Genomic DNA, 22,420 nt, shown 5'->3' with positions numbered 1-22,420 from the left:
CTTATTCATCCATTCAATTATTTAACAAATACTCATTGAATGTCTACTAAGTGTCAAACACTCTTCCTTTTATTTCATGGGACACAGCCACAAACTAAAAAGACATGATTTCTGCTTTGATCAAGCTTACCTTCTAGTTAGGAGAGAAACACTCTTAAACTAGCAAAGAGGTAAATAGTATAATTACAGAACGTTTTAAATTCTAAAGTAAAAGTAAGTAAGATGCTATGATAGAGTAAGAGGTGGGCTACTTTCAGGAAGGTAAAAACTGAGGGGAGTCTTAAAACATAAGGTGGAGTCAGACATGGGATAAACTGGGGTGGGAATTAGTATTCCAGCCATTCCAGGCAAAAGATAAACAAAGCCTTGAGACAGCAAGCATCTGGCTTGTGTTGAGGATTAGGAAGGAGCCAGCAGAGCCAAAGTTGTGGGGTGATAGGGGAGAGGGCTTTGAAACAGGCTGGAGAGGAAGAAAGAGGCCAGTTCACAAGCGCACGTGGTTATAAGGAAAAGATGATGGCTTAGGCTAGGGTAGTACTAGCAGGGAAAGGAGCACTGTAAATGAATTTGGGATATATGTTGGAGGTAGAAAATACAGAATTTGTGGATAAATGGGATGTGAGAGTATGAAGAAAACATAAAGGATGGCTCTTAGGTTTTTGGCTTACATACTGATTGAATGATGAAGCCATTTACTGAAATTGGGGAGACTTCATAAGGGAGGGAAATTAAGATCTGTCTTTTGAGCATATTAAAATTAGAATGCATTTTGGACTTTCAAGTAGAAGTGAGAAATAGGCAACTGGAGATGCAAAACTATAGAGCTAAGGGAAGAGGTCACCAGCTATAGATCTTTTTTAAAGGCAGGAATTAGCAGCCTATAGGGATTGAAAAGGCTGGGATTGAATGGAACAATGTAGGGAGTGGATGGAGCTCAAGAAGAGAGACAGGGACAGAGCTGTGAAAGCAGACATACAGAGAACAGGCAAAGGAAGGGCTGGAAAAGGAGGTTGAAGTGGAGCATTCAGAAGCAAAGAAGAAATTCCCAGAGACCATAATGCCTAAGAAGCCAAGAGACTGTCAATGATGGTGAAAAGCTGACTAAGATGAGGGTCAAGAAGTGACCATTTGGACTTGAAAATGTCATGGTTTATGAGAAGAGAAACTAGATTAGAGTGGTCTGAAAAATAAATAAAATATGAGGAAATAAAGACACAGTGGATAACCTTCTTGAGAAATTTTGCTAGGAGGGGGAAAGGAAAAATGAGAAACTGAAGAGGGGTGGAGTCTAGGGAAGTATTTTTTTTTAAAGATACTTGAGTATGGAAGAAATATGTTTTAAGTCTTTTCGTCCTTCCAATAACTTAACATTTTTCTTAATTTTAGGGAATCCTAAAATTCCCTAAATGATGAATTATGGAATTATGAATCTTGGTGGGAGGCAGAATCTTCCTTTTATTGTACAAGCTGAAAAAGTCAGATACTCACTTTTCCAGCCTCCCTATCAGGTGGGGTGTGGGCCCATAACTCAGACTCACTGACAAGATGGACCTCCTTAGATGGGGATTCTGGAGCTGAGATGGAAGAAAGTAGGGGATCAGGAGAAACACTTTCCCATGCAGCAGTGGTTGTTTCTGGGGGCGAAACTGGTTACCATACTAGTTAGTGGCAGATTCCAGAATGCAGTGTGCACTTGGTGGCAGTGCCAGCTTCCTCTTCTTCTTAAATCAGCCAGGTTTGTTGGTATCTATTAATGGCAACTAAGAACCCATTTGTATAACATGTATGCTGATGGAAAGATCAACAGAAAAGGAGAAATTAATGATGTAGAAGAAAGAGAAGATAACCACAAAAGGAAATTCTTAGAAGGCAAGTATGTCAATATTCAGTTGAAACAGTTATATACATAGGAAGACACGGAACAGGATTTGAGTACCCATCACATGCTAAGACATCATGGATGAGAGAAATAAAAGTCAGGGCAGTGCTTCTCAGGCATTAATGTGCATATGAATCACCTAGGAATCTTGTTCAAATGCAGATTCTGATTCAGTAGAGCTGGGGTGAGGCCTGAGATTCTGCATTTCCAACAAATTCCCAGGTGATGCTGACAGCTGCTACCGATCCTTAGACATTTTGAATAGCAAAGATTTAGGTGATAAAAGAAGTGATGGGTGGCTAGGAGACTGGCTAGAAATGGGAGTTTCAGGGAGTTTGGAAAGAGGAACAGACAAGCTTGGTTTGGTATTGAAATTTGAGGGGCCGATGCTATCTACCTGCAAACACTTGTAAAAGAGATTGGAATTTGGATGCTTGATATTTAGACTTGACAGTTTTGTGCAGACAGGAACTGAGGTTTGTTTAGTAAATAATAATAAAAAGTGGAGTAGTTTGCAGGCAGAAACTTGAAGAATATTTACTCCCTTCAAGGAGTAAGTAAAGCAAGAAGCCAGAGCCATTTGTTGTTGCTGCTGAGTGAGCTCAACAGAGCAGAACTGCCCCACAGGGCTTCCTAGGCTGTAATCTTTACAGGAGCAGATCATTATTAGTGTAGTGTTTTACTTTCACTGTCTTAGGAGAGGATTATATTTATCTTCTGATAAAGGTAGTCTACGATTTACCACGTATTCAAGTTGCAATGAACTGCACTTACGACCGTCCGCTTTTTTTTTCAAACATCTTATCATAATCGTAAGTGATATATACTACATACAATATTGCAGCATGTAATTTGCTGATGTTATCATCCTCATGCCAACCCCTAAAGACAAATAAAGATCGGATCTATAAAGATACTGATAATAAGTGGCAGTAATAATGAAAACTAAAAAAAAATGAGGTATTTGACTTACATCAGAACTGACCTATGATGGAGTTGTGGAAATGGAACCCGCCGTAAATTGGGGGCTACCTGTAACCAATGACTAAAAGGTTAACACAAAACATTTGATAACATTTTAATATTGTTTCAGATATTAACTTTTAGGATTTTAATTTCAAGGGACTGTAGCAACTACAACAAAAAAGAGCAATAAAAGAATAAAATATACATGTGTTTAAGTGTTTTAAATGAAGTCATAAGTGAAATCCAATTACTGGATTACTTAACAAACAAGTAAAATGCCTTTCTCCCCCCTCCACACCAAAAACACACACAGGTTTTTGAAAGAAGGACAGGAAAATGAGCCACCAATACAGTATTCTCGACTTACAAGTTTAAGGAAAAATAAATGAATGTGGTTTGCTTAAAATAGTTTAGTTGATAAATTCAAACGCGGATGCTTGATGTCAAAGCTGCCATTTTCACTATGATATGCTGAAATGAGAATGGTTTTGACGTGTTATCAATATCGTAGTCTTATCAAAAATAACACGCCAGAATGCATGTTTCTTCTAAAAAGATTTCCAAAGGGCATTGACTACCCATAACGTATTTTTGTTAAATCACAGAATTTTTAAGATTTCTACAGGTCTAAATCTAGAGATGAACAAAGAAAAGTTATTTGGTAACTGATGATGGGTAAAACCACTGAATTTTATTCTGCTGACAATATTACCAGGCAGTGGGTATTGCACAAACTGAATCCTAAATCTTTTTTTAAAAGACACATTCAATGAAGACCATTTCCCCTTCATCTTTGATGTTATCTGGACTCCTGTCGTTCACTGGAAGGTGCCCAGAACTAATTTAAACAACAACCAACTGTCACTGTTTAAAGGTATTCTTTCAAGTTCAGTGATTACTGTGCTCACATAGAAAACAGCTGCTGTCTTGGATAAGGTTACTTGGACAATATGGTCTATTGTAACAAACTATCCAAATTACTTTGATGACAGACCAGGGAGGATTTGGGTAGGTATAGTACAAATGAGGTGGTGGGTTCAATCTCCTACACTGGCTTTATTTTCTGCCAGGGCCAGCTGTTTCACAAACAGGTGGAAGAAGTCATTTACCCAAAGGTCAATCATTACAAGGGACTTTAGGGGCACTGAGAAGGTCTGCTACCCAAAGAAATTCCCCATTCATTGGCCAGTGTCTTTACCCAGTCATCCTTTCACTTAAGGCTTTGATACCTAAGGAACCCACACCCTAGGAGAGATCATATATTGTCTGAAGAGAAACAACAGGAGTGGTATTTAGGGAGCTGGGTGTGGATAAAGGAAACAAAGGCAGGGAAGGCTAAAGTTCACCAACTTCACAATTTTACCTGGATTAGAATATTTTAACATTCATTTCCCAAATGACTGACCATAGTGTATATGAATGCACAGACACCGTTACTACAGGATACCTCAAAGTGCATGCCTGCTAACGGTGTGCTAGTAGATGTTATGTAAGCACAGCACAGCAGGACAAATACAGCAGAAAGGTTTTGGATAAAGGTGCAAACAACAAAACACTGACAACGCTTTGGAAGTGTTGAGCCTTGTAAATGTTGGTAGCTCGGAAACACGAAGGATGATGTAAGGATTCTATGTGAATTAGGTTGGACCCTAGGTGTTGCCAGGTAACAATCATCGTGACATAGGAAGACAAGGCCGGTAGTGGTTCTACTTCCAACCTACCTCCTTAGGCCAGGAATTTCAGGACAATAATACCAAATATTTGCATAGCACTTCAAACTTGACAAAGCCCTTTTACATCCATTCCTTTATTCAATCATCACAAAAATGTTGTGCAACAGATATTATTCACGTTTCACTTAGGAGCGAAGTCAGAGAATTTGACTCGATTGACATGACACTAAGTGGTAGAGTTAGTGTTTCATCACCAAGACCTGGGCTTATCTGCCACAAGACACACAGCTGCCTCACAGATCACAAACCTCACACCAGAAGCCCTTTCTTCAGAGACTGGAATTATCCATTATTACCAGCACTGTTCACAGCAGGGTGTTTTTTCTGGCTTTCTTCACTTAGGGAATCAGTTCATCTCATAGTAAATTTTCTCCTTGGGATAGTTCTACTTCATATTGACATCTCAAGTACAAACAAAGCCACAATCTTGACAACGGAAAAACAAAATCCTCCTATTTCATTCTTTATTGGAAAGGAAACTGAGAATTAGTAATTCACTCCAGTCTCAAGACTTCAGCAATAGGTTTCGAGGCTGCTCAGCAGGCACATTTTTTCCAGTAAAGAAGGGCATTCTCTGGCCATGGTCCTTCCCTTTGTCTATGATTCCTCTTCTATCGACAAGCTGCTGATGCAGCAAAGTCAAAGCATCTCAAATCATAAAAAATGCTAAGCAGCAAGGGGATGCTAAACAGGGGCCAGGTCGTTAGATTCTCCTACGTTATGGCTGATAGAAACCTGGTGCTTCTATGACACTGTCTTGAACACAAGAGATGACTGATCAGTGGGGACAGCACCAGATAAGCTAGAACTTTCCTTTATCCAATCAACATTTACTGAGCGCCTACTAAGCACCAGGAACTGGAGATACAAGTATGAGTAAGAACACATCTTGAACTCAAGAAATCTGTTTTCCAGAGGTAAGCAGTCTCATAACCAAATAAATACATTCACTGGCATGTCCCAATCCATTGTTGTGGCTATTGGGTCAATCTCCCATGCCCTCGTTAGCCCTCTACATTTCACTAATCACTAACCCTACCACTTAGTGTCATGTCCTCCTCCAGAGACTGATCCCTCCTGATGACATGTCCAAAGCAAGCGAGTCAATGTTCTGCTTACCAGGTGCCTTACATGGTACTTAACCATAGTATTTTGGCTGTAAGAAACCCTGGTGGCACAATGGTTAAGCACGGAAAGGCCAGTGGTTCAAACTCACCCAGAGGATCTTCAGGAGAAAAGACCTGGCGATTTGCTCCTGTAAAGATTACACTCTAGGAAACCCCATGGGGCAGTTCTGCTCTGTCATATATGGTCGCTATGAGTCGGAATCGACTTGTCAATCGACTTGGCATTTTGGCTTTCCCAAAATTTATGAACAAAACCCAGCAGATGTTAATGGTTTCATTTAGGTCACAAATACATATTACGTATTCTTTTCACTTGGAGAAAAAAGTATTTAAACGTATTCTCCACTGATTTCTAAATTCTGCCCATGAAAAAAATCGCAATTAATGGTAACAATCGTAACAGCTTTCAGAAAACTGTCCTAATTGCCTGTAGCAACAGCAATTCTATAGTAGGCTTCTGAATATACAAATAGCAGTGACTGTTCTGAATCTCTAGGCTCACGTTAAAGAAAAAAAAAAATCTTCCAATAAAACTACAATAAAATGAAAAAATATATATATATGGAATTTCAAAAGAAGTCACATTTTGAGACTGAAATTTCAGAATTAAAGCTGATGCCATTTTTTTCTCCAAAGATACCTTCTGAAAATGCCAGTCAACCACATAGCTGAAGGCAGTACAGTCCTAGTAACTCGACTGGGAGAAAACAACTCTAGACCACAAATAATTCTCTCATTATTTGTTTGTAGTTGTAACTCAGGGTGAGTTATCTGGAAATAAGCCTAGGAATTTAGGAGTAATGTCAAAGCTATGAGCTCTTCAGGGACAAGTGCCGTGTCTTATTCTCCTGGGTCTCCTGAATTCAGCACAGACCTTTTAACACTTGAGAGGTATTCAGAAAATGTCTGCTGAATAACCGAACGGTTACTGGACCTGACAGTCTGACTTTCTTAACAGCACATTTCCCAAGGTAAGCAACTTACTTTTTTATACAGTTTGTAAAATCAAGCATTTTCGTGTGTACTTCAAATATATTTGTACTTATGATTCCATTTAAACAATCTGAAAATGAAATTTGAAAAAGAAAGATGTGATGACCATTTTATAAGAAGCAAATTGCATATAAAGCTTACTTTTAAATATGAGGAGAGTTATTTGGCAGTGCTAACTTAATTTTTAGAATTTCATAATAAAGATACACTTGACCACCAATTAATAGAAAAGTATCCTTTTATTGAGAGGTAAGACAAGTGTATTTACAATATTCAATTGTTAGATCATATAATTTGATCGTGAGGTTTTTTAAAGCAGCAATATTCCAGGAATTACAATTTAAAAGGGGAAAAGAAAAACATTCCAAATACATGTATGTTTCTGTTACAGAAAATACATTTGAACAATGACAGAAACATTTAAGGCTAAGTAGTATTAGACCTTTTCCTCCCTCTCTAAGGAAATAATTGAAGTATGCTTTTGTCACAAAGGCAGAAGGCTAATTTTGGAAAGGAAGAGACAATGGGGTGTATAATGCTGTCAGAAGACTAGTACGTTTAAAAATAGAACCTCATCAATGGTGCTGCAAGAGAAATATACAATGCTACCAAGCAGTCCCAAACTCATATTTGATATTAACTGTGGACTCATTTAAAACTGAAAACTGCTCCAGCCTCTCAATTTTACAAAGGACTGGGAGATTATCAAATCCTTCCTGTGCTTCTATCCAATAATGCTTTCTGACTGTTGAAAAAGGTATCTCTGTCACAGTGCAAAGAACATTTTGATAAGAGATTTATGTCTACAAAGGAATTAAATAATGTGTTCCTTACATTAACAGACACTGTTCTTGCTCTAAAAAGGTAGAATTATCTAGTCACTTAAATAATACAGGTCAGTCAAAAATATGTATGTTAGAGTCCTACAGGACACCTTTTATCAGTCAATCCCCAAAGTGTGTATATTTATATATATTTGACACTCTCCAAGTGAAGATGATACTACTTTTTTTAAAGAACATTAGATACAACACCAGGTCTCTTATTATTCCATGAACTATTGAGGTAGGAATCTCCATTTGTCCAATATCATTGCATTTTCACAGATTATATCATAAATCAAATGCCAGTACCAAAAAGACAGCAATCCACAAGACTGAACCATCAGACTATATGCCAAGTCTTTCTTCCTTTACATGAGCGAGGTTGGGAGTTCTCTGGGCATTAAGAGATTAAACGGAAGAATAACATAATCTGTAATATATTTTGTAGCCATGTTTTTAAATAAAAGTCACAAATTCTTTTTATGATCTTATGCATTAAAAGGCTTTAAAACTGTTTAAAAAAAAAAAAAAAGGTAAATAGTGCAATCATTAGTGATAAAACAAATAGTACTGCGGCTGTTGAAAAGTTGTCCCTAGATCCACCATGAAAGCTGCTACCATGGAAAGCTCCTAAAGAAACGACTGCTGTTTCCTAGTGTCTGTCAAGCAGCAACAGGAGAAAAGACAACACGTTATTTTTTTAGTGTTATGTTTTTAAGAAGCTATAGCCAGTTTAATTATAGTAAAATAACTTCAGCATGTGAATTCAGAAATGTTCTCCAATACTCAAGGCGAAGGGTGCTCACATGAAGCACACATCATGCATATTCATTTTTATGTTATGAAAAAGCTGAAATTAAGGGGAAAATGCAGCTTAGATGAATAGCCCTTAAAAAAGTCATAAGTTTAATCTTTTAGTATCTTACATGTTTTAGACATTGCCAACAGTTATTTTAATTTATGAAAAACAAAATAAACTACTGCTAAAATAAAAAAAAAAGAGGAAAGAAAAAGAAAATAAACGACATCATGACATGGAAAAATACATTTACTTTGCATCATTCAGTACCTTAAATAAAAGACTATTCACTGAGACAAGCCTGTGAGAGATGACTTCATGGTCAAGAGTGCTGTCTGTTAAGTGAATACAGGCAGATACTCAGGAAGTCCGACTCCCAAGAAGTATATTTCCAGAGTGTGTTGCTGACCAAAAAAGTGCTTGGTCAGCTGTAATATAGTAAGTAACTACAGAATGACCTTTGCATATTCTAACAAAGAATATCTAGCTCAGATTTTCATCTGGCTTTAAAACATTAAGATTCAGAAGAACCATAAAAGTTTTATTTTAACCACGTTAAAAAAGAAAAAATGATTCATACATCAAAACTGGTTTTTCCTTGGTTTTAATACGATAAAATAACACAATCCAATCTAACTCATGCATCATCGCTTTCAGAGAGACAGTGCAACTGGAAAGATGTTTGCCATTGCAGTGGACAGTCTAAAAAGCAATGCCTAAGGGTGCACCTGCACCTTCAAAATAAAAGGAGCAGGCACCACAGGTCTCTAAGCATGGCTGTGTTTCGCACATTGTGGAAAAACAATAAAAACAGCTGTCAAGAGTTTCCATATGGATTGTAACGCAGATATCATCTCCTTCAGCTTGCTTGCTGACTTCTTAGATCACTTGATTACAAACCTGTTTTCACTGCTTCTTTGCTAACTGCTGTTGGTACTTCGTAGGCTATACGTTTTAAACTTCTGTAAAGAATATTACAAGCTATTTCATGTAATTTAATTTTGTGCTGAATATTCTTCAAAGGATCTTATAAATAATACAATATCTTAAATGAGTCTTCAGTTCACTTGATGTTATACCATATTGTTGCTTTCTCCAACTTTATCTACAAACTGTAAGGAGGAAAAAAACCAGACAATTAGAAAAAACTCTACAGTATTCTACAACATTATATCAACATTGCAAATGTGGATTTAAAAACCCAGCTTTAGCAGAAGATTTGTGGAAATTTAAGGTGTGACGGACAACGATTAATCCAGTACTACTCACCACCATCTTCTGACACGTAAATGTTTGTTTAAAAAAAAAAAAATTCTAAAATCTGTTTTCTGCATGGCATGTTATACATATGAATTTAAGGGTGCAACATGATAAATGCAACACAATGAACAAATAAACTGGATAAATGACGTTAACACTGACAGCTTAAGGAAAAAAAAATAAATTAGAAAGCTAAAATATCAGCCATTCATGCACTAATGAACCCATAAAATATTTCAACTGACCATTACTGTGGATCTCTTCTGGGCTTATGTAGTCTTTGAACAAACAGATTTAGCTTCATTAAGTTCGATAATTATGACAGCTATTGACTAAAAATACTTTAAATGTGTATTCTGGACTTCAGACTGAAAGTGGCAACAACATGAAAAACAGATGCAATGATGCAAGCATAAATTTATAATTATTGATTACAAATTTTAGCACATATTAATTTAAGTGGCTATTTATGTTATAAAGCAGTTTGGCTTTCTTCAGCATTCCAGATGGTGATCCAAAGATTGAACCAAAGTATATAATTAGTGGAGATACTAAAATTTATGTAATTCAAGCGGTTATAATATTATCAAAATCCGGCAATCATCTTAACTGTTTCTTTCACTTTACTATTCACATTTTTAGTTAAGCATCTATTAGAATTAAGTAATGCTAGGGAGTGTAATCTGTAGTATTGGGTGCCCATTTATGCAAATACTACAGAATCCTTAAGTTAAGGACATATAGGGCAATTACAATTTTATAACTAGAAGTATCAGTAAATTCAAAAGTCATTTTAAGTATAAACAACATTGACAATTGTATGAGATTGGTGACTAATGCAAATGAAGTAAGAATATACCCAGACAGGCCAAGTTCCAACATTTTCTATTATCACAAATAGGTGGTTGGGTACATCTAAACTGAAAAGCTGCTCTGAATGAATCTGTAGATTCATTAGAATTTTAAAGTAAATATAAGATGGGAAAAAGCACAATACTCTCTCTCCAAGGATAACTGAAAATATCTACGTTGCCTTGGCTGTAGGTTCTGACTCTAAAATTGACCTAGGGATGGAAATGGGGTTAGACTTATAGTAGTACTTACACTTCTAGGGGTAAGTCAGCCTTTGGCAATTTCAGAATTCAGTAAATGCTATGGCTCATCTCTTAAGCTTTACAAAAATCTGTAAATAACTTTAGGAAGCTGATGGACTCTGACACCCAACTAGAACTTGTGATCTTCTGTCCTTAAGGCCAGTTTATCCCAGTTATTCAGGATAGATGCGGAACTATGAAATTTCCAAAGAAGGAAATGGAACCGCAGCTCAGATCTAGAGCCAAAAGGATTGCCCCCAACTTAGCTGAATTCCAGATTATCCAGATGCTTTTGGAATTTAAGGATTTAGTTTACTTTTGAAATTTAAGGATTTAGGCTAAAAGAAAGTCAGCTGGAATCCCTGAGGTCAATGAAATGCCATCCTTCATTCATTCATTTAGCCAAAATGTGCTGCGTGTCTATTATGTGTTCGGTATTGGGCTGGGCACTGGGGACAGAACAGTGACTAAAACAGTCTGTTTCTGCCCTCAAAGACTACCACATTTCACATATAAGCCTTTTTCCTGACAGTTGAAACAGCGGTAGAGCTATGATAGAGATGTGTGCAGAGTACACTATAGAAGCAAGGCCCAAGCCAGTCACAGGGTGCCAGGAAAGCTTTTTCTGAGAAGGCAATGAGAAAGCTGACTCTGAAAGGCCTTTTGAACCTCCTACAGAGACGTAACAGTCTTCAAACTAGTAGTGTGGTATCAAGGATTTGCTGAATGAATACTGAATGAACTGAAGAAACATCACTTGTCAATTTTTAAAACATTCTCTTTAGCCTTTATTAACTATCTAATTTGACATCTTTTATCTTATCAGGATAGAAACTGAGGCCCACCCTGGAGAAACCAGGTTGTTGAGCCTTGGACACAGCTGGGAATGGAATCATTATTGTATGATTCCCAGCATGATATCTTTCTATTTTATTGTCTTAATCCATTCTATTTGGTGATACAGTTCGAGAAAGAAAATACTTGCATGAAAAAATGGTGTCCTTTTTACATTATTGTTTCTAAAATTAGCGATCATATGAAAATTAATTGAAAAATGCCTTGACCCCTCAAAGAGAAAAGTAGCATTGCATATTAATCTGAATAACATTTAAACTAGAGAACAATATTAAAAATGGACACAGTGAAATACAATTTTGGGTTTTACATATTTAGTGATGATTATTTTTTCTGGTATTCACGGTAACTGTGATCTACGTGATGTAAACATTTATATGATAATCAAAAAATTACCAATTAGTCAAGTATTAATCACTCAAACTTCTATAAGTAAAAAGCATCACAAAGCATTTATTTCAATGGTTTACAAACATAATGCTAAATACACGATTACTTACTGATCTAATTCCAGGTAAATTCAAGAGGGAGCCAAGGACTGGTACTCTTCTAATAAAGCCAACCACCACAGGGAAGAAGCCCCTGGGAAAGGAAAAGGAAAAGGGTTCTTAAAACTTATATGTTCTCTATCACCAAGATAAATTGGTAACCAAACAAAAAAGAAAGGATCTTGTTAAAATTTTGAATATTTTAGGGACGGCAAACTTGGAATTATAAATCACAACAAACGTGATTAGAAAATGTTGCGATTATTGGTAAAAACTCAAGAAGAACATGAGGCCAAGCTATGTGGTATGCTCAGGTTAATCAGTTATCTCAGTTCAACTGCAGACGATTTACGGTGAGTGGTGTGGGCTGAAAGGGAGCAAAGGAAAAGTGCTGGAGAGAACACGTGGGAAGGATCATGAAAACAGTAACAGCGATCATTTACTGAGAAATTACTAAGTGCTAACATTTGGTAACACGACGTGTCTGACATTCTTGACTGTCTACAAGACGGTTATTAATCTGACATTAGGTCTCATTTTTTGGTTGAAATACAAGCCCACAGAAGTCACACAGGTTCTAACCAGTTTAAAATTAACCGTGGATGAGTTAAGCCACCTCTACATAGGAAGAGTAAGAAAGCGTTTATTACATATGCATAAACTTTTTCTGAACCAAAATTAGGTAAAAAAATTGACTCTGACTCATGGCGACTACGTGTGTCAGAGTAGAACTGTGCTCCACAGAGTTTTCAGCGGTTGATTTTTCAGAAGCAGATCACGAGGACTTTCTCTGAGGGGCCTCTGGGTAGATTCAAACCACCAACTTTTCAGTAAGCAGCCAAGCACTTAACTGTTTGCAGCACCCAGGGATTCCAAAATTAGGTATATAGGAATGAAAATACTGTAATGGATAGAATTCAAGAATTAAGCAATAAGATTAAGACTATGCAAGAAGTGAAAACATGGAATAAAAGAAGCGTTAAACAGAAAGGAGAATTTTTTTTTTTCATTAGAAAGCAGTTCTTATTTTGATGGTACATATACATGTTTCAACAACAATCAATTATTTTCTGGTAGCATTAAAATTCAAGAAGGTAATTTTTTTGGTTCCAAGTTTTAAGTATTTTTTTAAATATGAAAATGTGTGATTTCTAGTGCTACCATTTAGGAGCATAAATATGCAGAAAGACAAGGCTTAAGACCCTTGCACTATATACCACAGCTCACACTAAGAATATCTCATAACAAAAACCAGAATTTTGTACCAAAATCTTCTCTAAAGACTACCATGAAACCAGTGTATTTTTCCAAGTTTATCAATATGCTAAGACCTCTCATTCTTTGCTCATTTCAAAGCTTAGCTTTGTTTTTTCTTGCTGAACACTAACATTACTGAATAATTAAGCCAGCCAATGAACTTCTCTAACAGTCCTCCAAGGAAGTTTTCTGGTGTTAAGATACTCCTGCCATAACTCCTTCCTTACTCTTTTCTCCGAGCCACAGGATCCTTACTCCTGGTTCTCATCTGACCTCCTCTCCTTAGTCTCTTCCAACATGAAGGGTTAATTGTTACTAGGTTTCCAGGATTCCAACCCTACCACTCTACATTCTCTCTGTACTATATTAAACAGCCTCTTAACTGGCTTCCATGCCTACAGCCTTTCTCTTTTCAACACAAACTTTATCCTGATATTAGAAGAATCTATCTAAAACGTCTACCTGGTTACATCACGTCTACCTTAAAAATCTCTGTGGGTAAAGAAGATACGAGCATTCAGACTGGGTGGGACCTCTGAAGTATCGTGCATCAAATCTGGTTACAGGATAAAGTATACTTTTCTAAGTAAGCAACCTGGCTCCAAACTTCCTTTTCAAGTCTCATCTCTAACCATTCCATTCCATCCATCACAGTCTCCTGTCTCACTAGACTATGCACTCTTTCTAGAAGAAGCCATGTACTTCCATATCCCTGTACTTTTCTGTGGTTCAGGGGTAGAATTCTCGCCTTCCATGTGGGAGATGTGCTTGGATTCCTGGCCAATGGCCCTCAAGTGCAGCCATCATGTGTCTGTCAGTGGAGGCTTCTGGGTCACTATGATGCTCAACAGGTTTCAGTGGGGCTTCCAGACGAAGACAGTTTAGGCAGAAAGGCCTGCTTCTGAAAATCAGCCAATGAAAACTATGGATCACAGCTGTCAGATCCTGTTGTGCATGGAGCTGCCCTGAGTCAGGACCAACTCAATGGCAGCTAACAACAACACTGCTCTGTGTAGTTAACTGTCCTTCCCGCTCTCATTTATAGGACGGATTCCTACCCATCTTTCAAGATCCAGTTTATCAGTTAACATTTTTTACCTCTCATGAGATTTAATCCCTTTTTTAATTATGCTCTTATAATACTTTGCATATACCTCTGTAATGGCATTATTGCTATATCCTACTGGTATCTTTACTTGTCTATTTCCCATATTAGCAATAAGAAATTCCCTAAAGCAATCTGGCACTTAGTTCATCTCCTGTGAGCAATACAGTACCTGAAAGACAGAAGACAGAGAATATACATTTCTCAAATAAACGATTAAGTCCACCTTTACTAAAAGGCATTTTTCATGCTGTATACTATTGTTTATTTACTTGGTAACTGATAAATGCAAAATATCAACTGATCAAAATCTCCTATAGTGTGTTTGCTATAGCATTTTCTATTATGCATCTTCAGTAAATGAATTATCAACACACTGCAGTAACTATAAAGTTCTATGCATTAAAATGCTGGATCTACCCATCTATGTATCTTTCTGTAACTGCTGAGTTGATGTATTAAACATAAGGATACTATCATAAAATTAATTTTCTTGCATTACAACTATTTTACAAGACTCCTTATGTCCTTACTTAGGTAATCACCTGCATTTGATAAAAAATTTTATAGTTGACTAAATGGTATAAATTGTAATAAAAGATTCAATCTAAACAAAAATTCATTTAAGGAAATAATTGTCTCTTACTCATACTGATGCAAATACATGAGTCTCTGTAATAATAATCTGACATTCTGGTTTATTGAAAGAGAAAATAAAAACGATCGCCTTACCTGAACAAGAGAAAGAATCCGTAAATTTCGAAGATCATGCCTATCAAAGGCCAACCAACAAGGACTACAAATACACCACCCAGGAAAAATCCTGTGGCTTTCATTTTATGCTTCTGGAAGAAGAATCTGAATGTTCTTTCTAAACCAATTACAAAAGCCAAGCCAGCCACAAATAAAACCTACAATAGAAAGAAAATGCAACATAGAAAAAGTAGTTAAATACACTGTAGACATTTGAAAAGCAGGATCAAAGCTAAATATAATAAAAAGAAGCACATGTGTTTGGCTGTTAATGTGGACAACTGGCCAGGGTGCAAACCACAATGCACAACCAGCAATCAGAGCCAAGGGGTGGATAAAGCCTGTGAGAGCCGTAGCTGTATTCCACTCTTCTCCTTCTTCTTCTATCTTGATTTGATGGAGAAAAGACAAAGAAAGATCAGGCTTTACCCCAGGGCGTCTGCATCTTCCGTAGTTTTCCCAGTTCTAGCTAGATGGGAACAGCTTTATCAAGCAGAGGAGTGGCAAGGCATAAAGAGGGAAGGTCCTTTGGATGGGAGAGATACTGACATGGCCAAGTTGAGAGTACAGGAAACCATGCAAGGTCAGGAAAGAAGATTATAGTCTTATTAATTCCAGAGTATACAGTGGCAGCAGAAGTAAGAAGAGGGCCATGTGTTCTCAAGTATTTTGTACGTTTTCAGACAGTGGACACGAAATGGTGATCTACAAACACTTGCTTTTTCCCATGTTTTATTCCCAAATGCTTGCTCTCCCTCATAAACTTTCTTTAATGGGAAATATTTCATATAAATATACATTAAGCCTAAAGGTTAAGCTTCATATTGAGAGATACCAATGTTTATACTATCATTTATTATAACATCAATTTTGAATGACAATTTTGTTATTCTTTATCTTTGCCTATTTCTAATTAAAAGCTCAAAAGAACATACCCTTCAAAAGATTATCATTTTTCATGACTTTCTATTACCCTCTTAAAAGGGATATTATTCCTAGAACTCTAAACAACCTCCACAAATGTATAGAATAGTACATATTTCAAATAACTAATATATACATCCTTCTAGTAAGTCAATAATTGAGATTTTTTAAAAAGGTTTAAAAAGTTTTTAAAAATCTGTTTATTTTATGCTGTTGAATCAAATGTGAAATCTCAGATGCTTAAAGTCAAAATATTTTAACAAATTTACCAAGACATAGGACTATCATGTTCTCTCTTCTGAACTCCTATTTAGAGGCAGCCTTCAGTTAACTACTGTAAATCATGTATCAAAACACTGAAAAGAGTAGTTCTGGATTTAGAAAGCCTCATTAAGAGTTCACCTTCTATTTAGACAGAAGAATGACAGGTTTCATTCCTGATGGAAATAGAGAATGTAACGGGAATTTTTACATTATTAGTAACAGTGAATTTTTTTCTTCAAATTTAATAGCAGTACTGATTCATTTGCAGTTAAATTTCCTTATGAATTTAGTTAAAATATATATTTAAAAACTCACATTTCCAATAGCCAGTAGTGCTTTGTCAAAAAAGAGAATCATTCCAAAGAACAGGAAAAACACTCCAAATCCTGTTAATCCCATTCCAATTTCTGCAATATAAGTTATATGATTAAGGGTAGAGAAAAATTAAAGTCACATTAAGATCCCTGTAAGCTAAGCAAGAGAATTTATCAGTTTTTCTTTGGGCTGATATAAATGAACAGGTCTCCAACACTGCAGGCTAACTCATAATGACATTTCTTAAGATCTAACACAAATTAACATTGGCAAATTACCACAAAATCTGAACTATGAATGGAAATTTCTATCCTTATAAGGGAGATAGCATTTCTCAAAAGCATAGCAATATAAAAATAAGAAACCAGGATTCTAAACCTTTGTTATATTTTTTCCCTCCCCAGAACCCTTTTGGCATCAGACACGAATATATGGGTTTCCTTTAATGATTTATCTCCCTTCATATTCTATGACTGTCATTTATATACACAATATCTATATGTCCTTCTTTGCCGTCTTAAAATTAATTCCTTCTTTAACCTACCAGAAATGCTATAGTAGGTCTGCACAACATGCTTTACTTAATTATAGACTGCTTTTCACAATGGTAACAAGAAACATTTTGAGGATCATGGTAGCTGTCTCCTCAAAAGTTAATCTTCAGGTTAGACATCACTTTTAACTTCTCCTTGATGACTTATGGGTTTATTTAATTTTGAGTCAATTTACATACTTAGTCTAATGAGTACTAACATCATCTCTCTGAAGTTTCAAAGAAAACTGTTTTATCTGATATTAATATTCTCGGTGTTTACGCATTCATTCAAAAACAAAGAGTTGTTGATTAACTGCTAGATGCCAGCAACTGTTCCAAGTACTGAATATACAAAGTGCATATTCAGTGGTGGTCAAAGCGTAAGCTTTGAAGTCTATCTTCACCCTGTCTATAAGATTAATAATTTTACTGACTTTACATTCACTCTCCAGATCTCATCTTTTTAGTCCGAAGAGCCTTAATTTTCAAAAGTGACAGTACTCTCCTGTTAATGTCACAAAACAATCCACTGAGTCACCTCCTTTATCATTTTGGTTTTGTTTTCAGGAAATGGCCACCAATCCTTATTTTACCTGGAAGCACTTTCTGTGTACAGATGATGAGTAAGAAGCCACTATATTTTTGAAAACAATTTTAAATCACTATTAATGATTTTTGATTTGTTACTTAACTTTTTTGCCTGAGCTCCAGAAAGCTAAAATTTGGGTTACATCTACTTAAAAAAAATCTTTAGCAATGCAAAACAGTCTGTTGACTTCAAAATTTTTATTAACTTTACCTTTTTCTATATCCCCCATCTCCTCAATTTATAGATAGCTACGCCTTCCGTCCTAGCCATCCCTTTTTTTCAAAGTTAGCCTAGAAGAATTCAGGTATACCAGTAAGTGTAGTCCACAGACACAAATTTCTACAGAAATTTGAGGCTGACACTTCCATGTTTAAATGCCTTAAGGAAATTTACTGCTTAGTTGTCAGACCTAACTTACTGGAAGAAGAGATGGACAAAAGAGCAAGCAAAATTCCGTTAAACAACTATTTTGCAGTGTGGATTTAATCACTGGCACCTGAGTTATTTGAATTTTTAACTTTTCACAAATTATCCTAACGATTGTTGTTAGGTGCCATCGAGTCAGTTCTGACTCAGAGTGACCCTATGAACACCAGAATGAAGTATTGCTGGTCCTGTGCCATCCTCATGATGTTTGCAGCTGTTTCTTCTCATTTTGAGTTGTGCCACATCAGCAAATGAAGATCCAGAAAGCTTTACTCCATCCATGTCATTAAGGTCAATTCTACTTTGAGGAGGCAGTTCTTCCCTACGTCTTTTGAGTGCCTTCCAACCTGAGGGGCTCATCTTCCGGCACTATATCAGACAATGTTCCACTGCTATTCGTAAGGTTTTCACTGGCCAGTTTTTTTAAGAAGTAGATTGCCAGGTCCATCTTCCTGGTATTAGTCTGGAAGCTCCGCTGATACCTGTCCACCAGGGGTGACCCTGCCGGCTATTTGCAATACCGGTGGCATAGCTTCCAGCATCACAGCAACACACAAGCCACCACAGTACAACAAACTGACAGATAAGTGGTGGAACCCTAATGATTACATAAAAATTTTGAGATTTTGTTCATCAGAAAGAAAATTTTATGTGTTACGAACTTAAACTAAATTAGGCATTATAAGTTACTTTACATACCTTACTTAACTTAATCCTCCCACTACTACAAGTTAGGTATCATTCCATCATTTTAGAGCTGGAGGAATTTGAGATTTAGAGAACACTTGAACCCAGGTCTGTTTGAATCCAAAGCCCATGTGTTTAATGATTATGCCATACTGCTTCCCACAGGATTTTTTTGTTTTTGGGTAAAATATGTTTGGTTTAATAAAACCTAAGGACACTGGACTATAATAAACTTCTGATGGAAGTTCCTTTAGGTGACGGAAGTTTAATACGATTAATTTGTTAGCAAATATAACAAAGGAGATGCCAGTAGACCTATTAAACATTGACTGCAGTAAAAAAAGAATGAATATGGTTGCACATTTAATGAAGTGTTTTTATAAATATCCTGTAATTTTTTAAACAAAATTGTGAGGCAAAAAGTAGCACCATCCTATGTTTCATATGGGTAAGCAAAGACTCAGAGATTAAGTAACTTGCCCTTGGCTACAGAACCAGCAGGTGTGTGTCGTAGGGTGGTGGTGGTGGTGGTGAGTCAAGCCAGAATTCAAATCCAGTCTTCTGACTCCACAGCCAATGGTGTCACAACTACCGTATGGGAACCAAAACATTCCTATTACTTTATCCCACGTAGACCGGCAGGGAAGAGTTACTTGTAACATCTTGGCCAGAACTGGCCCTGGCATGATGCTGCCAAGTGTTCCCTGCCTTGAATGGACCAAGAGAGACTCAAACTGGCCTCTTATACCTGTCTCTCATCTCCAGAATTCCCTTCTTCTCTAACCTCATGCATTCACGTGCCCTCTGGTTATCAAAGCCCTACGTAGAGTTGCCTTCTCCCCAACAGAATCATATGCAGTGAAATGAACTCATCTCCCTCTTGTGCACCATCAAACCTTTATTACTCCTGCCCACAAGGTATTAGCAAAAAAGAATACAATAAAAGCCATCTAATAAAACTAACTCATTTAATTTAAAAAGCTCATTGTATAAATTTTATAAGAATCATCTATCACCAAAGGCAATCCCTGTATCATTTCTGCATCTTTATTTAGAGTTTTTTTTTTTTTTTCCCCAGGCAGCACTGTCTTTCTGTGTCCTTCAAAAAACAGGGGACATTAAAAAAAAAAAAAAAAAAAAAACTTTTTAACTCAACTGAATGCCATGGCAGAGTTTCAGGCAATGCAGACTTAGACACAGCTTGGGAACTCCGCCTACTTCCTGGTCCCCTCAATAAATCTGGTTTTTTAGGGGTGTGTGTGTGTGCGTGTGCGCGCGCGCGCGCGCTATTTTAGACTCCCTTAAAACAACCACGTATTGCTTTTTACTTTTTACTCTGATCAGGGCTTTGTGACTCGCTCTCACTATCAGAATCCCAGCATAATCTTGGCAAATCATTTTTGTATGCTGGCCAACTCCTGCAGTTAAACACACACAAACAAACGCAGTTTGACAGAAAAAGCTTTTGGTCCACTAATCATTTTTTGTTTCAATCCACTCTCACCTCAAACATTTGGCAAGTAAGCAGTGAAGGGTAAGATTTTCTTCCTCACCAATTTGATGAAGTGAGAATACTTCCTTTTCTGCCCATAACCCAACCCTGCCCCCTAGCTCTGGTTTTTGGAAGGATGTAAATCAGGCACTCATTCCCATAAGTCTTCAACGGAAGAGAATCTCTACAAACAGGATAAGTAACATTTTAAAAAATCAACTTAATAATTACAGATTGAGATAGAAAGATACAGTTAGATGAGAAAACTATGTTGAGATTAAGTCCTTGCTCTGAGTAACAACTGGCATTAGAAATAAATTCTAACAATTCTTGTATATGGCTCTGCTAATTTCCTTGGACAACTAAATTCTAATTTTGGATTTCAACCAAGAAATCCCATACAATCCCTCAAAAAAAAAAATCAATGCATAATAATTCTATAAGATAAATATCCACTGTTAAAACTATTTTTGCTATGGAATGTCTATTCTTAGATTGATCTTAAATAGTTTATATCAAGTGTTCTTAGATACAATGTGATACAGTGAAAAGAACAAAGGTTTCTGGGCTAGCAGGATCTAGTCTGTCATTTTCTTTATGAACATACATTGAATCTCTTTGAGACTCGTTTAATTTGTAAAATTGCTTCAATTTGTAAAGTCTGCATTGAAGGGCTCTTGTAAGAATTAAGTGGAATGATTTATATGAAAGCACTCGGTAAACACTTCCTGGGCCAGGGCAGGCGGCTCCAAGGTGCAGACCCAGCCCAACTTCAGGAGAGAAAGGAGCCTGAGTGGGGCTCCTCACTGTGTGTAGGATACCTGAGAAGTTCTGTGAAGTTCAAGTTAGCCATAACTTGAATCTAAAGCTTTAACACTCCACTTTAAAACAGGGTATTTAAAATTAAGTTCTATTTTCACTTCAATAGACTGATTCTTAAAATCTTGAATATGTGACTAAGTTAACTGGAGTAAGAAAGGGGTGGCAAATAAAGCAAAGTAAAGTAAAAAGAGACTATCATGTCCATCAAAAGATAAGGAAGCACAGGGCTTGGAGAGATTTGTAAATAGAAAAATCATGAAGATTGACAAAAAGGGGCAAAAAGCAGAAATGCTATATCCAAAGAGAAACAGCGATGCTAACTTTAGAGATGAGAAAGGCCTGGAGAACTCTGTGGCAGGCAGAAAGGAATGCTAAAATAATAAAACATGCCACTAAGCACAATATACCACATTAACGAATGAAATCCTTTTGACTGAACACAAAGTGTTTTCACTACTGTTTTTTACTACTGTTGAAACATTAACGGATAGAAAAGTGAGACTATTTACAGGGATTTTGGAAGGTTGCAAAAAATGTGGCCATTTTTTTTTGTCAACACATTTCCAAAAAGAGCCTACAGCAGAAAAACATTTAAAATACTACCTCCCAAACTAACAACTTGTAGAGGACCCCGAGTATGTCATATGCAGAAACGTCCCCGAGAGTGGGCCGCGGGCACCGCGTAGTTTCTCTTGTGGCCGTCCCCAGGAACAAAGCGCCCATCTCACCTAGGGTGAGAGCCCGGCGCGACCCTGGCGCGAGACGCTCAGCTGAAGCTCCACCTCCCCAGCTCGGGCGTCTCCCTCAACCCCATCGCCTCTCCCCCCAGACCAGGTCCGTCACAGCAAGTCCAGCACCTGCCCAGTCAAGGCAGCTTTCTAGGTCCCGAAGCCCTCGCTTACTCTCGCAGGCCACCGCCCCCAACGCGCAACTTCATTCATTGAGCCGGGTGGGCGAGACCCACCCAGCCCGAGGGAGGGGTGTGGGGCTCGCGGCAGGGCTGGCGGTGGCCACAGAGCGGGAGCTTACTCTGGGTGTCAGTTAAGGAGATCATGGCTGCAGTGGTGAGGGCAGCGACGGGAGAGATGCAGCGGCAGCACCACACGGAGCGCAGGGTGTGAAGCTGAGTCGGGAGGAAAGAACCCGGGAAGCAGCCCAGGAGAGAGCCGCCACGTCTTCCGGAAACACGCAGCCACCCCCACCCTAGCTCCCAAACTGCTTCTCACTGGCTAA

The 22,420-nt window shown here is 37.3% G+C and overlaps 1 protein-coding gene across 2 annotated transcripts; it reads right to left on the bottom strand.

Moving 5' to 3' along the window:
- Positions 1–6,918: 6,918 nt before the first annotated feature.
- Positions 6,919–22,358, bottom strand: GOLT1B (golgi transport 1B). 2 transcript variants are annotated; one of them, XM_004390629.2, is made up of 5 exons: positions 22,217–22,358; positions 16,637–16,728; positions 15,113–15,291; positions 12,031–12,112; positions 8,838–9,433 (listed from the first exon to the last, which is right to left on the bottom strand). In XM_004390629.2, exons 1-5 carry the CDS (start codon positions 22,239–22,241, stop codon positions 9,395–9,397), a joined length of 417 nt encoding a protein of 138 aa, XP_004390686.1. In that variant the 5' UTR covers positions 22,242–22,358; the 3' UTR covers positions 8,838–9,394. The 2 variants fall into 2 exon arrangements, with proteins under 2 accessions (XP_023581230.1, XP_004390686.1); XM_023725462.1 differs by having other exon boundaries at positions 6,919–12,112.
- Positions 22,359–22,420: the final 62 nt, after the last annotated feature.

The sequence above is a fragment of the Trichechus manatus genome, unplaced genomic scaffold, assembly GCF_000243295.1.
Source record: "Trichechus manatus latirostris isolate Lorelei unplaced genomic scaffold, TriManLat1.0 scaffold00313, whole genome shotgun sequence".
Classification (NCBI taxonomy): Eukaryota; Metazoa; Chordata; class Mammalia; order Sirenia; family Trichechidae; genus Trichechus; species Trichechus manatus.
This window is presented reverse-complemented; position numbering and strand designations above follow the sequence as displayed.